This window comes from Schistocerca cancellata, chromosome 9 (assembly GCF_023864275.1).
Source record: "Schistocerca cancellata isolate TAMUIC-IGC-003103 chromosome 9, iqSchCanc2.1, whole genome shotgun sequence".
Lineage (NCBI taxonomy): Eukaryota > Metazoa > Arthropoda > Insecta > Orthoptera > Acrididae > Schistocerca > Schistocerca cancellata.
Window position 1 is genome coordinate 230,892,661 of NC_064634.1, and position 18,172 is coordinate 230,910,832.

At 43.2% G+C, this 18,172-nt stretch overlaps 1 protein-coding gene across 1 annotated transcript in view; it reads right to left on the reverse strand.

The window, feature by feature from the left end:
• Positions 1-15,096: 15,096 nt before the first annotated feature.
• The window catches only part of LOC126101306 (WAS/WASL-interacting protein family member 3-like), a 37,867-nt gene continuing 34,791 nt past the window's right edge, over positions 15,097-18,172 (reverse strand). The window contains exon 2 of the mRNA XM_049911983.1: positions 15,097-15,580. Coding sequence (XP_049767940.1) covers positions 15,097-15,580 — 484 coding nt within the window. The remainder of the gene's footprint in view (positions 15,581-18,172) is intronic.

Sequence of the window (18,172 nt, forward strand, 5' to 3'; positions counted from 1 at the left end):
TAAAGTTACGTACTTCGTTCAAAAGACATGTAATATTAGCTCTTGCCCTTGCCCGTACTCTTTTCTAGCATCGTAACTGATAGCTGCTATCAGCGTTTCTGTATCAGACATTGTGAAGAGATTACAGTCATCTAAGTGAATCATGATAGTATGTTAAAAACCGTGTTGTCACAGTAGCAATAAAGGAAATCTCCCGGATTTCGGCACCAAATCTTATGTCGTGAATCACAACAGCAAGAAGCGATTTGCAGTGCAGCATACAACTTTATTTATAAGTCAGAGAACATTTGTGTAACAAATGGTTCAAATGGCTCTGAGCACTATGGGACTTAACAGCTGAGGTCAGTAGTCCCCTAGAACTTAGAACTACTTAAACCTAGCCAACCTAAGGACATCACACACATCCAAGCCCGAGGCGGGTTTCGAACCTGCGACCGTAGCGGTCGCGCGGTTCCAGACTGAAGCGCCTAGAACCGCTCGGCCACAACGGGCGGCATATGTGTAACAAGAAAGTATACAACATGTTATGTCTCATAAAGAGTTTTAGTAATCAGGGATATAAATATCCCGATGACTTCAATTCCCAACACCACCAGCGTGGTTTTACTCTTAAATTGGATATCTTCCTAAATTCTGGAACTCCTTAACTGTTCATCTATATTACGAACATAGCCATTATGAGCCCTTTTCACTCTTTTTTGTTGAATGTCAAAACTGTGAATGGCTTTGTATTTCTATCATTTCAAATGTTGAAGACAAGGATCTGTATTCGTGGCATATATACTCTGAAGATGCGTCTAGGCTGACGTGAAACAGGTAGTCGCGAATAAAGCACATTCATATAGGTATGCGGTTTTTGGAATCGCCTCTTCATTCTTAAATTTCTAATTCTTGTTGTTCTTATGATAATTTCAATGATTACAGACTACTGAGTTTTATCTCTTTTTTTCTTTTTTTTAATTTCCTTTTTCTTCCTCGAATAAAATGAGGCCTCCCTTAAAGACAATGTAGCTATTACAGAACTAGAAATTTATGACACTACAAAGGAGAACAAAGGAGACGGCTTTCTGTTTTATTTGTTCTTAGAACACTTAACTTGTTCAGCCTCTGTGAAAATCGCTGTGTACATGCAATGCAACCAAAAACTGATGAACACATTCAGGTGCTTCCATTGCAAACATAGGGAATCTGTAATGATAGACGTCATTTCGTTTACTTGTTGTGGATCCAAAGTATATTCGTACCTGAAGTGAGAGCTAATCTCTCTCCATGGACTATAAGATGGTAAATAGATACTAGTTTGCAAGTGCCGGTTCTTGACGAAATAAGAAGTATTAATCGGAATCAGCTGCGACGTTGAGTAGCGCGATTTTATGCTTCAACGAAAGGAGGTTTATTAGGTTGACTGATGAAGGCAGGAGAGAGAAATAGTACACTTCGATAACTATTTCACATTCTTTCACACACAGTTCTGTAACAGAAGCTACTGTTCCTAGTGATGCAAATTACTAAAAAAACATGTAATACAGCAAGAAATCATGAAACGACGCTTACTGGTAAATAAACGTGACTACTTCATAATAGATCATTGCAATACTTCGAAAACATCCAACTGGTTGCCCTCCAAAGGGTTGGGTTAGCAGATATTATTCGTATGCACATGAAAGGCATTCCACGTCAAAGGTACTGTTTAATCCGTAACACTTGTATCATTGCAAGAGAAGGTGTTGGTACCTCCCTCTACATTCGGGACCAGACGTTCCTAGGTAATGAAAGTGAGATTAGAATATCAGACCTCTGTTCTTCTACAGACTAAGTAGTTCTGTCTAGTTGTATTACTTGCCCGTTCGACTGATATTAAATCTGTTTTCTGAAGCTTCCTACATACGTAATAAAACGCAGTTTTATGGTAATAAAATTCGCCTGAACGAACAGGTTCAAATGTGTAAAGAGCAGCATTGTTAACGCACACCTACGGCAGAACTAAGCAAAGATTTCTCAACTCGAAATACGAAAGTAACTTACCTCGGATAAAAGATTTTCTGCTATAATAACTAGAACTAAAAGCACAAATGATCAGTCCATCTGCTCAGAAAAAATTTGATTCCTAATGCCCATTAACATAAAAAAATACTCTCAGTACTACCACAATTTTCAGGCAAGTAGGTTGATTAGAAGCGTAGCGCCTACTATGTAAATGAGGTTCATTAAGCATTTCCAACAACTACTTGCCAACGACGGTAACGCTCCCTTGAATAACGCATTACTCGAATACGTCCAGTAACAAGACTAACAGGACCGACCAAAAGAAACATGGAAAATAAGGCTTGCAAGAAGCAGGAGCACTTTTAATTAGACTTTGCAAATTTCCGTCTACATTTAGATTCGTTGGACCATGCAACATTAACTGTATTAAAAGTTTTGTGTTCGTTACACTATTTCAAACTAACCTTGTTTACTAGGAGTTTGATAACGACACAGAATGGAGAGGCGACAGCAGTAGCGGTTCGGCTGTACTGCCCCTGTAGTCAGAAGAGAAATGCACAACTTCTTTGGAAAAAGTTTTTTGGAATGTGATAGCGGCAATCTTTCCCGGGTAAAGCAAGGCACAGACCACTTTTCAGAAGGGGGCTCCAATTTGTCTCCTGTTTTCGCTAAGATCAGTTGGTGAAAACATTTCTCGAAACACTGCTGGCTGCCGGATAATGTGTGCCTGAGCGTGTTATGCAGGTCGCATACTTTTTGACACTCCGGTTTGCGTGGTTTACCGTAGTGCAAAAATGGCATTGTGTTGACCGGACTGCTGTCCGTTACGTACAAGTCATTACAGTCTACGCCTTTCGATGTACTACGATCAGGGGAAGAGGATTTTTACGTCTCGTGGAGGAAGGCTGAATAGTGATCGAAGTGATGCGCAACTGACGCATATGTGTTTTCCGAGTCTGTTGGCGAAAAATCGACTTGGAGCTTTCTGCGGCCTTAGAAATAATGACTAGAGAATAAGAGGATTCGGCTGAGTTATGCACAAGAGTACGGACGGAATTAAGATTCGGTCGTAATCCGCGGAGGCGTTGGAGGCCAGGACGAGACGGAGACGTAGTTGTTGGACTGCCCGAAGGTTTATGTGAGCCGGAGGATGTGACGGACGTCCGCCATCCGAAGCGACGCCAAAGCGCACTGCGCCTGGCACCCCGAGATATCTTATTGTGTGTGGTGAGCATTTCGCAGCACCATCACTGTGAATCGTTACAGCAAATTCTCGTACATTTCCGCGTGCCCACATGACCAGTAGCCAGTGTCCGATTCAAGCCCATTGTAGTGTGCTTCCGAGTTCAGTTCCTTCTGTCGTATTAACCACAGAAGTCCCTATTAACCATAGTCACTCCTATTAATCACAGTCATCCCTTTAAAGACGACCGATCACACTTGGTTCCAATTTTTCAACTGCCAGACAGATTACTCTACTTTATGAATATTACACTCACGCTCATAACTTAAGGATAACTGCAGACTGTGGTGCCGCACAATGTGGCACTACACAAAACTGGCACTAATAGCATAGGCTCATAGGGAACACACACGACACAGATCTGTACGTCCACGGTATTGGTGATAAGTTGAGAAAACCGTCACGAAACACATGTGCTAAGAAAACGCCACTGTTACCTGCGCATGTACCCTGACATCAATATGGGATATGATATCCGTGCATACGTACAACGGCCGCACAATTGGTTGGCATACTCTGTGTGGTGACACCGCCAGACACCACACTTGCTAGGTGGTAGCTTTCAAATCGGCCGCGGTCCGCTAGTAAACGACGAACCCGCGTTTCGCCACTGTCAGTGATGGCAGACCGAGCGCCGCCACACGGCAGGTCTAGTGAGACGTACTAGCACACGCCCCAGTTGTACAGCCGACTTAGCCAGAGATGGATCACTGACAAGTACGCTCTCATTTGCCGAGACGATAGTTAGCATAGCCTTCAGCTACGTCATTTGCTACGACCTAGCAAGGCGCCATAGCATTTGATATTGAGATTATAACATGTACCGTCAAGAGCGATGTACACCAGTTGTGGATTAAAGTTAATTATTATATCAACTACGTACTTTATTTGCTACTATTAATTCCCTTAACTGTTCCAGACAACACGCCAGTCAGCGTGTAATTAAACGCGTGCATTTCGGCCTCCTCTAGCAACACAGTGTTGGCTCTTCTGCCAACACTTTACTCTGGACCAGGTGGTCGAGCAGCTGCTGAGGTATAGTCTCCCATTCTTGCACCAGTACCTGTCGGAGCTCCTAGGGGTTTGAATACTTGCAGCGATACGTCAACCGAGAGCACCCCAGACGTGCTCGATGGGGTTTAGGTCTGGAGAACCGCTAGGCTACTCCATTCGCCTGATATCTTCTGTTTCATGGTACTCCTCCACGATGGTAGCTCGTTGCGGCCGTGCATTATCATCAATCAGGAGGAAGATGGGAATGACTGCATCCCTGAAAAGGTGGACATACTGATGCAAAATGACGTCCCGATACACCTGACATGTTACAGTTTCTCTTTCTACGACCTGCAGTGGTGTACGTGCACCAATCATAATCCCACCCCACACCATCAAACCACGACATCCATACAGATCCGTTTCAAGGACATTAAGGGTTTGGTATCCGGTTCCTGGTTCACGCCAGATGAAAACCCGGTGAGAATCACTGTTCAGACTATACCTGGACTCGTCCGTGAACATAACCTGGGACCACTATTCCAATGACCATGCACTGTGTTCTTGACACCAAGCTTTACGGGCTCTCCTGTGACCAGGGGTCAGTGGAATGCACCTTGCAGGTCTCCCGGCGAATAAACCGTGTCTGTACAGTCGTCTGTAGACGGTGATTCTGGAGACAACTGTTGCAGTGGCTTCGGTATAGTCCCGAGCAAGGCTACCTGCTGCACTCCGTGGCCGTCTGCGGGCAGTATGGTGAGAAATTGGTCTTCTTGTGGCGTTGTACACTGTGGACGCCCCGTACTGTTGCGCCTGGACACGTTTCCTTTCTGCTTGAATCGTTGTCATAATCTTGGGATCACACTTTGTGGCACAAGGAGGGCTTGTGCTACGACTTACTGTGTTTGACCAGCCTCCAGTCGCCCTAGTATTCTACCCCTCATGACGTCGTCAATACGTGTCTTTGAGCTATTTTCAACACACAGTCGCCACAAGCACGGCTGAAAACGTGTGCACTCTTACTCGCTGCACCTTACTCTGACATGCACCAACACACCACTGCGTATGTGGACTACTGCTGGCGTCACCGTGCGACGAAGTGATTTAAACCCACAAACCGCCCACCAGAGCGTTGTTTCAGAATGTATCAGCATTAATCTTAATTTATGAGCATGAGTGTAGATAGAGCATAATCAATGTGTTATGTTGAACCACGTTTTATTTAATATTTGTTTTTATGGTTAAATCTGTTTTGATATTCAATTATTTCTTTCATTCAAGTTCACGAGACGATGTGGTGAGTTTCAGTAATTTTATTTACTGATGTGAGAGATAATTGTCATCTTGTAGTGAGACATACATTGTGTCGTCTTCAGTGTCATTACACAGAGCCACAGTTTATAGCAATTTGCATCCATATCCTTTTTGCATAGTTTTCATAGTATTGCCACTTAATTGGTGGCTCTTTCTCATTGTTGTTGAGAAACTGAGGTTGATTAGAGAAACCTACTTGCCTGCCGACCAGAGAGACACCTTGTAGGTCGCACAGTCGGATCCCAGTCAGGCACCGGACCTGCTCAGTCTGTCTTTACGCTAGCTTTTGGCTTTCATCAGTCATTGATATGAAGATAGGCCTGTAGCTGCAGGTGGCTGGGATTCCAATTTAAACTGGTCCACTTTCCCCAGTAGAATTACTGGGCTAGCATTACGGCGCGTAAGTCACCCAAGTGGTATCCAATTGGAACATCCCTCTCGTTGAACTTCCAGACGTTCATGCCGTATGAATGTACTTTAACTCTAAACACAAATAAATCTTAGTAGCTAGCTGCCAGTATAGATGTTCCAATTAAACGTTTCTCTTGATTGCTAAAGACACAAAAGGGCTACACGGGAAAACACTGTTTAATAGAGTTACGCAGGATCTTGCATATGCAGATAATATGATTTTTATCCTGGAGGAAACAGTATCTGGAAGAAAAGCAAAAAATTAGGAAGATATGGAGCGGAGATGGGGCTGACAATTACTCGGTCAAAGACCAAACACATGTCAACATGTAGGTAAAGGTATAGTGAAAGAGAAAGAAACATGACTTTGAACGTGAAAGAAATTGAACGCAGTGAGAGCTTTAAATACCTTGGGACACTGGTAACTGAGAATAACGACAGGAAGGAAGAAATGCATGCAAGGATTAAAGCTGGTAGCAGTAGTTACTTTGCACTGATCGACGTATTGAAATAAAGAAAGCTTAGGAGGAATCTGAAACTGACTGTTCGTCATACTGTAGAGAGACCTGTACTGGTGAATGGTATGGAGGCTTGGAGCATGACACAAACCATGAGGAATTGTTGCAGAGACGAGAAAGGAAGATACTTAGGAAAGTTTCGGGCTAATGCATGATGGGGATTTTTGTCGAATCAGAAATAATGAGATCAGAGAGTAGTATAACAAACGAGATATCGTGACAGAGGAAAAGAGTTATCGACCACGTTGGTTGGGACATGCAGAAAGATCGGTGGAGAGCAGCACAGTCAAGAAAACGTTCACAGGAAAACCAGATGGACGCCGTGTATAGGGCAGACCGAGGACCAGATGGCTAGACAACTTGGAGGAGGGCTTGAGAAGACTGAGAGTTAGAAGATGGTGAGCCAAGGTAGCCAGCAGAGAATAGTGGACCGAGATGGTCCAGAAGGCCAAGGCCGTAGCACTAAGGTATAAAGTAGTAGTTTCCCTTCATTGGCTCCTTTTATTGAAGGGATTCACTTCCTTTTACTACTGTGTTTATCGTAAGAAGCTACCCGATGAATATAGTAAGCTGTTAAGAACTATACACGGGGGCGACAAAAGGCATGGGATAGTGATACGCACATATACAAATTGTAACAGTATCTTGCAGACAAAGTAAAAATGGGTAGTGCATTGCCGGAGCTGTCTTTTGTACTCAGATGATTCAAATTAGAAGGTCTGCTATGATAATACAGCCGTAAGGCGGGAATTAAGACACTGAATGCGGATTGGTAGACTTATGGGAAATTCCATTTCCAGAATCGTTAGGGAATGCAATATCCTGAGATCCACGGTCTCAAGAGAATGCCGTGAATACCAAATTTCAGGCATTACCTCTCATCACGGACAACGGAGTGACCGATAGTCTACGCTTAACGACGTTTGTCTAGAGTTGACAGTGCTGATAGACAAACAATATTGAATAACCACATAAATTAATGAAGGACGTACGACGAACGTATCCGTTAAGGCAGCGCGGCGCAATCCGGCGCTAATGGGGTATGGCGGCAGACGACCGACGCGAGTGCCTTTACTACCAGCACGACACCGCCTGCAACGCTCTCCTTGGCTCGTGACCATATCGGTTGGAACCTAGACAACTGGCAAACCGCAGCCTGGTCAGGTGAGTCCCGATTTCGGTTGGTAAGAGCTGATTGTAGGTTTCGAGTGTGAGCGTGACGCAGATCCCCCGAAGCTAAAGATCAAAGTTGTTAAGAAGGCACTGTGCATGCTGGTGGTGGCTACGTAACTCTGTGGGCTTTGTAATATGAAATGGACTGTGTCCTCTGGTCCAAATGAACCGATCATTGGTTGGAGTAGTGGTGACAGGTTACTTGGAGACCATTTGCAGCCATTCATGAGCTTCATATCCCCAAACAACAATGGAATTTTTATGGACGACAATGCCCCATGTCACCGGGCCACGAATGTTTGCGATTGGTTTGAACAACACTCTGAACATTTAGAGCGAATGATTTGGCCTACATGAACCTCATCGAACATTCATGAGACATAACATGGAGGTCAGTTCGTGCACAAAATCCTACACCGGCAACATTTTCAGTTACTGTCTGCTATAGAAGCAGCAAGGCCAATATTTCTGCGGTGGGCTTCTAAGAACTTGCTGACTTCATGCCAGAACGAGTTGCTGCACAACGCCGAGAAAAAGGAGGTGCGAAACGATATTAGGAGGTATCCACTGACTTCTGTCACCTCAATGTATACACTGCCTATACTCTTGTGTTGAAACCTAACCTGAAATCCAGAATGAGATTTTCACTCTGAAATATTACACTCAGGAAGAATACACTGAAAGAAACGCATTGTCAGACTTGTAGATGCTGAGAACCTGTGCGACTACTTTAAGAAATGTTGAAGTTACTCCTTTTTGCCCTACGAAGTACTACTTCTGACACCTGTTTACACGGGTATTCCTAGCAAGCTCGCGAACTGGAGAATAACAAGCAGTCACAGCCGTTGCAAGAATCACAGAGCGCCTAGCACGAAGTCCAAAGCGCACACGAGTCAATTTTAAGCACTTAAACCACACCAAATATGTTTCAAATCACAAACTTTTTGAATAACTTGCCGCCTATAACGACAGCTAAATTGTTGCAGATGTAATTGTTACACAAGTGACTAGCAGAGGAAAGAAAAAGTAGGCAGTGCATTATGTTACCTTAAAAACGACTTCCATCAATCTGGACTTTAATTTACTAACATTAAATATTTTATAACAATTCGCGTGGCTTGCTTCTTGTGATAACTTTTGAATAATGTATACGTTTTTCTAAAAATGGAACAGTTCCCTGCAATCGACACAAAAATACGTAGTATCTGTTGGATGAAGGAAACAAATATTTTCCTCACAGAAGGCACACCTGATGTAAGAAAAATTAATACCTTCACGCACTTCACAGTAATTGCTAGTTTTATTTAGACAGAACTGGAATGAAGAAAGAAATTCTCGTGGCCGTTGTTCCTTATATTGTGCAGAGCACCCCGTATACCTGATCAAATTCATAAAAGTGGTGATGCAAACTGCCAATGCAGGAATCACTGAAGTTTAATAATCCTGTTCCCACTGATAAACCTACAATGGCTTACCAGAAATTATACTGTCTGTTTTCTGAAAATTACTCTACTCCGTTGACCTGCCTTTTTTTAATTACGAGACTGAACGAAACTATTAGTTCTGGGTGGAATTTAAACTATATTAACAGTATTTTCGTTGTCATCATAAAGGCAAACGTGACTTTATGTGATGCAAAGGTCGATGGCAGAATATCACGACCGCACACAAATGCTGGATGCTTTTCGATCGGTACCCCTGGGATTTGCAGTGGGATGACAGCGGCTAGTAGGAGTGGGGTAGTTGTAGGAATCTGGAACATTCTATAGTAATTAGTACTGGAATAATTTAATAAATAACTTTTACTTAACTTTGTCCAGCTACTGGACTCCAGGAACATAACCAATAACAACTATCTTTCTTGAATAAAAATGACTCATTAACAAACTTTAACTGGATTACAATTACGTACGTAATACATGCGCGAACTAGAGGCTGCGAACCTAGTGAGCTGAAGACTATTCTAATCTGACTTCGCTCACGACCTGTAGCTGACTCGGTCGGTGCGATCTGCAAGTCTCTGATTGAGCCATACGGCGGCGCTGCAAACGCCAGCGAGTGCAGAGAGGTTGCAAGTGCTAGACCGCTATCGATTATCAATACTTCTAGCGTGGTGTCTAACGTTGACACCACATTATGTCCAGGCCAATGGTGCAACAAAAACAATGAATTATTTTCTGCAAATGGTAAAATGTTTTGGATGTAACACTGAAACTTATTCTCTCATATTTCTCCTGGTTTTGCTACGTTGGTTGCACGAATTTCGTGAGTAAGCACTCCTTTTTCAAAAACTTTTGGCCCCAATTTGCTTCATGTTCCTGTAGACATAGATAAATCTGGGGAACGAGTTATTGATTGATAATCATCATTTGCAATGTTGTATCGATTGTACAAGTTGTACACGACGTTGCCATAGAATTCATCGATTACCGTGGCAAATTTGCCTTCACTGAAATGATAAAGCGCAGTTTGCACTAAACCTGACAGACGCTTTGTACACAGGTTTTATGGTATAGCTAGAAGCGCCATCGTTATGTCAGCTAAGAATCTCTTTAAAATGTTAAACTATTAATAACATTTCCTCTACACATTTACTTGAGACAAACTTCGTCATTTGGTGACTTCTTTTTCCGTGTAATTTCCTGAACCTGTTTAACCAGGTCAAACAAGACTGGGTGTCAGTAATGTTCATCGCACAGACCTCTCTCTGTAAAGATGCGTTGACTCTCAAGAGCAAATCTTTCGAAGAGTTTTTCCGAATAGTTTTTCTTTCACACTTTCGCGACTTTTATTTTGGATATTATTCCGTACTTCGTGTAAATCTTTCTTTCATTTTCACAATTCATGTTCAGATTTTACAAAATAAAACTGGCTTTGCATGATGTTTATGTGCAAGCATTTTTCCTTTAACCAAAAAATATCGAGCCTTTTCTTTCTCACTGATATCTATTACTGTAGATGTATTCCGTAGATGTATTCTCTGTTTTTAATCTGGACTTAAATTAGCACACAGTTCACGGAATCGTCCGAGTTATCTCCTCTTTCTTGTTATGTTTGCACAATTGCTAAAGAAATAGTGACGTAATCGGAATTAATGTCCAAGACGTAAACTAATCAATAAAACGCCTGTAGTTTTTAAGGCGAAGCAGGAGATTTCTTTTCGATTCTACGTTCTTCAAACCTTCGCACGGTTCAAAGCAGTAATTAGACTGCCCATTGCTGTAAACTCTGGAACCTGCCAAAGAGAAATGCTATCAGCAGGCATCTACCAATAAATCACAAAGAACATGAATTCAGTTTTATCTCCACCGTCAACGCTTCCCATAAGACAGAGGCAACTGCTAATTATTATTGATATTAAACTGGTTGCAAATGCGTGCAAACAGTAACTGTGAACAACTGTGTCAGAGAAACTATCAATGGTAACTAAAATTCGTTTAAGAAATTACGGTCACGTAGTGCCGAGTTATCTGTTCACCGCCGTGCCGTCAACCAAGAAAACGTGCCCGCCCTGTTACCTATGCGCTGTCTCTTTCAGCTACGGTAGGAGTGTACATTTCTGCAACCGTCTGGCGAACTACAAATTTAGCAAAATTCAACATTATTTTCAATACTTGCAATGTGTCTTAGCAGCAAAAATATTCACATATTCTTTGTTTCGGTATTTTCTTCCTGTAAGAAGAATTTCAGGGCAGGTTTCCACATGTAGGACTAGACAGTTCCCTTGTCAGTTACTTTCAGAGAATTCAAGGCAAGCTAATAATTGGGTAAAGGGGCTAGCAAGTGGGAGTATATGGGCGGTGATTTCTACCGGAATTTTCTTTGGAAACAATGGTAACCTCCCGAAAACTTTTGTCAGGAGTGGAACAAATTTGTAGTGGCGTCTCACATTACGTCATGTGAGCTAGAAGAGTTATTCAAACTGCATCAGAGCATACAGTGAAATGAATCTACCTCTCATATGGAGATCCTCTGACATCTCAGTGTTGACGAACTGGAATACTGAAAATGTGGATTTAAAAGTACTAAATTACTCCAACAATTGAGAATGAATATTGTGTTTTGTATTATACGATTGTAGTATGAGCTATTAAGCCGCTGAGGTACTTCCAAAGCCTGCTAGGGAACCAGTATCAAAGGTTTCCGCACACTTATTAGTGGATATTAATACAGGATATATCCAAGCTTCGGCATTATGACCGTTTGAACTCTGCTGGTGTCAATGTGGTGTATGAATGTCTGTGGAGGAATGGCAGCGCAGCCTTCCTCAAGGGCCCAAGCCAGAGCAAGTAGTGAGCGACGTTGCACGCTCATGTCTAGAGGTAAGTCGATGTTCTGACTCATCCCAAAGCTGTTACATTGGACTCTTATCGAGACTCTGGGTAGGCCAGTCTATGTCAGCAATGTTACAGTCCACAAATCGTTGCTTCGCAGCTACTGCTTTATTACAGATCGCACTGCCATGATGATACAAAGAGCAATCGTCTGCGAATAAGGGGACCACTCCTTGTACACCGTAACACACCTTCTTCATACTTCACAGTTGGCGCTATACATGACAGCAGGTCGGTCCTCCAAGCAGTCGTCAAATCCAAACCTTCCATAGGATTGCTACAGGGTATGGTGTGATCCGTCACTCCTTTCCAGTTATCCACTGCCCACTGGCGTCGCTTTTCACACAACCTCAACTGTCACTTAGGACTTACTACAGAAATGTGTTACTTATGAGGTCCTCCTCGACCATTTTACCCCAGTCCTTTTAGCTTCCAATGAACAGCCACAGTGCTTGCAGGATTGCTGATAGCGCTTGAGAACTCATGAGTAATTCCTTCCGGTAGTTTCATCCGACTGTGTACATTCATATTCAGCAATGATCGACGGCAGTACACGAGGCTTGGTTGGTCTTGGTTTAGATGTACCCTTTCATTCGATTTTCCGCTAAACAATCGCACGACCAACAGTTGACTTGGGCAGCTTCAGAAGTGTTGAAAAGTCGAAAATACAAGCAAAAGCTGAACGAAGCGAGATTGAGCGTAAGGAGAGGAATGAGAGAAGCGTCAAATCACTTTGAAAGTAAAACTTTGTCAGCCGTTCTGAGTAGGAACCCTGACACGTTTAGGTCGTATTTAAAATCAGTAGGTGGGTCAATATCATCTCGTCATTCACTAAGTGACCTTACTGACACCGAAACGAAGATGACAGAGATGAGGCTGAAGTACTGAACTCGGTCTTCCAAACCTGCTTCTCCACGAAAATCGTAACCCGGTCTCTCCTTTCAATAGTCGTACGAACGTCAAAACTGCAGTTATTGAGACAACCGAACGCGGAATATAAAACCACTATAATCGCTTAGTAGTGTAAAGGCGTCAGGACCAGATGAGATACCGATAAGATTCTACAAAGATTATGCCTAAGACCTTGCTACCTTCTAGCAGTAATTTATTGTAGATCACTTGAGCAACGAAGGGTACCTAGCTAATGGAAGAAAGCGCAGGTCATTCACGCTTTTAAGAAGGGCCGTAGGACAGATGCACACAATTATGGACCTATATCGTCGACGACTATCTGTTGTAGAATTACAAAACATGCTTTATGCTCGAGAACTATGACGTTCTTGGAGAAGGAAAGTCTTCTCTATAAAATCCATATGGATTCCGCTAAACAGAGATCCAGCGAATCTTAGCTTTCTCTGTTCCTCCAGGAAATCCCCAGCGCTGTACAAAATGCCATGTTATTTGAGTGCATGAAGGCATTTGACACCGTCTCACACTGCGGTTTAGTGAAAAAATGTGTGCTTATCGATTAAAGGAGCAGATTTGCGGCTGGATTCAAGAATTGTTTGCAGATAGACCTCCAACACGTCGCTATCGGAATGAAATCGACAGACGTAAAGGCAATATCCGGTGAACCCCAAGGAAGTGTGGTAGGACCCTTAATGTTCACAGTGTATATGTAATTGATCTAGTAGAAAGCATAGGATGCTCTAGGAGGCTGTTCGCGTACGATGCGGTTGTCTATGACAAAGTAGCAAAGCCAGAAGACAGTAAAGAATTGCTGAATGACCTCTAGATAACTGATGAATGGTGCAGGCTCTGGCAGTTGACCCTGAACCTAAGTAAATGTAGCATATCGCACTTACATAGGGAAAGAAATCCAATACTATATAGCTACACTATTGATGACAAACCGATGGAAACAGTATCTGCTGTAAAATATCTATGTCTAACTATCCGGAGCGGTCTTAGGTGAAATGAGCAGATAAAACAAATAGTGGCAAGAACAGACGCCATACTCAGATTCAGAGGAAGAATCTCAAGGAAATGTAGCTCATCCACGAAAGAAGTGGCTTTTAAGGCGCTTGTTCGACCCATTCTTGAGTACTGTTAATCTATGTGGGATGCCTGTCAAATGGGGCTGAAGGAATAGATAGAGAGGATCCAACGAAGATCTGCATGTCCTGTCACGGGATCGTTTATTGGGCGCGAGAGCGTTACGGAGATATTCAAGACCCCATTGGCAGACGTTACAAGGGAGACGTTGCGCATCACGGAGAGATTTAATACTGAAGATTCGAGAGAGCACTCTTCTGGCAGAGTCAGACAACATGTTACTTTCCCCAACACACGTCTCGCGTAATGACCATGAGGAGAAAAATTGAGAAATTAGAGCCAATACAGATGCCTACCCACAATCATTCTTCCCACGCGCTACTCGTGAGTGGAACAGGTTTGGAGGCTCCGTGAGTGGTACAAAAAATACCCGCCACCACACACCATTAGATGCCTTGCGGTGTATGATGTACGTGTGCCTGCAGAATGAGGTGACATCCAGTGACTAGTCTCCGTTTGAAGTCAATGAGCCCTTCAGAATGGCCCATTTATCATGTTTTACTGCTCCTCACTTCACAATACTCGCCTCCTCCTTTTATAGTGATGGGTCCGCCTCACGAGACATATAGTTGTTAGTCCCGCATTACATAGTGGGTATCCGGATGCTGTTGTGCATACAGTGTACCATAAACATTGAATGTCTTATGTTGTCGCAGAGTATGGTCTGCAGACCGGGAAAGTGTTCTACTCTGTATCGGAATGTAGTGGTGAATCTTCCTGAAACATCTGAATTCTCTCTTCTTATTTATAGCCGTTTTAAATGGTAATTAATGTCTGTAATGGTAAAGAATACTGACTGAAAAGTGATAGCACTAAGTTTAAATGTTGTACTTTATATTTTATGGTTATCAAGTGGACAGTTGAACAATTAACGCACGGCATTACAGCCTGTTCCAGTGCTTCCTGGAAGCAACGACGTCATTGCCTGTATGATAAGTCTGAATAATAGGTCCCGAAAAGACGTCTTATAACGGTATACATGTTTCGCTCGGTCCTAGACGTTTCGCGTGACGTGAGAGTCAGGCTAGTGTGTTTGCGCTAACCGCTGGAGGCACTGACCCGCTTACTCTCACATCCTACGCGGTCTGACCCTCACCGCGGCACGCGACGGAGGCGGGAGGCGGCAGGCGGGCCTACGCGCCGACGAGTCCTGCGGCCGGCGGTGGCGGACATCGACCGTGGCGAAAGCCGCGCGGCCGCCGGAGAGCGGACCGGAGCGCTGCGCGGAGGCGGGGGCCGGAGGCGCCCCGTCTGGCGCGCCTGCGCAGAGGGCCGGGGGCGGCTCGCCGCCTGCCGCCTCCGGGGGCCGCGCCGCGCCGCCGCCAGTGGCTCCGCGGCCGTGCACGCAGCGCCGGCGACGCCTCCCGCACGCCGTGACGTCGCCACCGCGCCGGTCCGACGAGGACGACGCCCAGTTCACTCGCGAACTCAGGCCGCTACCCGGACGCGACGCATCGGTTCGAATCCACTGCCTAGTCGCCCGCTTCAGCGACGTCTGCAGGTCAGACTGACTGCGTCTTAAGTGTTTCTCTTCGTTACTGTGCGCCGGACACCTGTATGTTGACAGCGCCCACAGGTAACAATCAGTGTTCTTTTGCCGACAAAACCATTATGCTGCGCGAAGGCATGGATCACCGAGGATACTCTCTCCCTAACTAGCGCAAGTACATCGTAAACAGCTGGTCGTGACTCGCAGTTTAGACAGAGAAACTGTACAAAGTAGCAGTGTCTCACTTGCAGTGACTCAACAGTGTTTCCACTAACTTCGCTGAATCACGCATATTAACCTCAGTTGTTCGTAGGAAACTCCTTTCGTGTATGTGGAATATCTTCTCATTCCAAAGTGAAGTGGAAACTGCGCTATATAGAATTAGCATCGTTGTCGGCATTGTAGCAGATCAAGCTAGAAGCAGAAGTCTTCAGCACAACACCTAATTTCAGATACATCGAGCTCAATCCAGGGCTGGTACCACTCCTGTAATATTCTCCAGTCATTGTTGCTGCTTAGGTGAGTATTTCGCATATTCACTTATTGTTGCCCACTGTACTAAACTTCTTGTTTATAGCTACAGCAGTGCTAAACTGGATCAGCAATAAAACATGGTCGAAAAATGATTTTCGTCGATAAACACAGTGCACCTTTTAACGATACCTTCATGTATCGTGTTTCCGATGATGAACTGTGTTGACATTTCTATAGAGTCAGACGGCAGTGCCTTTCAACAACATCTTCATGTACCATGTTTCCGCGATTTTGTACTCTGTTGACAATTCTATACAGTCAGACTGGAGTGCCCCTTAACAATACCTCCATGTATAGTGGTTGCGCGATTATGAACTGTGTTGACAATTCAATCCAGTTAGCGTGCATCGTCAGTAGAATTTCATTACCACATGTCTTACCAAAGCCTCTGACATTGGTATTCTACAAAAATATTCTATTCTAATAATAATCTTTAATGATTCCTTTAGCTAAACTGGTTGTTGGGCCTCCTCTTCCTTAAAAATTATTTCTTATGAAGATGTACTTTCCAGTTTTATAAACATTGTATGTAATGCGTTGATCTGGATATCATAAACATACATCTTATCGCTAAATTTGTTCCTTTAGACGCTGTGGATAATACAGAGTGGGAGTTCCACGTAGGGTTTGGGTTGTGGTGTTTGAAGGTACTGAATCATTGCTAAAAAGAACAAAAAACTGCTTATTATCTACTTCTTTGTCGTATGTTTAGTTCCAGGAAGAACACATCATCCATTGTGCTCATGACGGAAATAGATTAACTAAATTTTGTATCGTCACCGTATGTAGATACTTAATTATAGCCACATATCGATTATCAACCTTAAAATATACAGGCTACTATTACCAAAGTACTTTTAATTCAGATTTATTTTGTAGATATTGGGAACACCACGCAGTTTTTATCTAGTGGTGTCTGAAAATACTGTCTCTTCGTAACAAAGATAACATCAAATTCGTGATGACATTCCTTGTCGAGCTATTTCTATAAACATCGTCCTTTATTTTTGTGTCCTAAATTTGCATCGAGTAATCCGACATAACTCACTGCGTTTGAGTTCGTGACACCCAATAATGTCGCTGCATTCTGTCTGATAAATTCTATAGATCTGAAATGATTTCCTTTCAAGGCGGTGTTATTTATGTGGCCTCTGCTGTGTAAAGTTGATAAATTCTGGTCGACAGAAACAGAAATAGTTTCTGCTTCCAGTGTTATTATTTATGTAGTATACGGGAGAAACACACGTTCTTGAGATTCCGTACAGCGAATACCACCGTGAATCGGCTGACTAAATGGCAATTACAGTAGCAGAGCCAGTGCGAGGCCATTGTTCACTCCAGAATGGCCTCATTAACGGCCAGGAATGACGGTGATAGGTAGGTATTTTTTTCTCTAATTCTTATTCAGAAGCGTTTATAGCTTACATATAGGTTTCGGCGCTTCGCAGCATTGTCCTGCATATCATATCATTGGATTTAACTAATAAATTTCATTGTAAGGTATTTAAATCTATTGGCGGCCACTTACCTCCTACGTAACAGTTTATTTTGAGATTTATGGATTATTGTAGTACTAATAGAAGAGAATAATAGCCTTCCTTCGCAGGCATTAAATTTTGTGAGCGCAACATCGGCGATATTGGATTGAGATTAATCTTCCGTCGTCTCTGAGTGCGATTATAGATGAAATGCGTAGTCTTCCGTTAAGAAACCTTTGAAGCAGGCGAGGAAACTGGACGAGATAAGAGCTGATGACAAAGAGCTGAAGTCTAAAAGAAATAGAGCCTACATTGCTGGAGATATCAGAGATCAAAATGTAATCTTTGTAAATAACTGTAACAGTCCAGATCACAAGACGCATTTATTGAAAGGTGAGTCGTTTCGATCACCACATGATCATCTTCAGACCTACAGCCATATTGATGGACAATGGCTGTGTATGGATCAGGAATCGCCGGTTGACGGTAGTCAACTGCAGCAGTCAACTGAGCGATGGAGTATCGTCATTCAGCAATTCCTACTCTAAGAACAACCATTGTCCATCAGTATGATGGTAGGTCTGATTATGATCATGTGACGATCGAAACCGATCATCTTTCAGTAAATGTGCCTGGCAATTTAG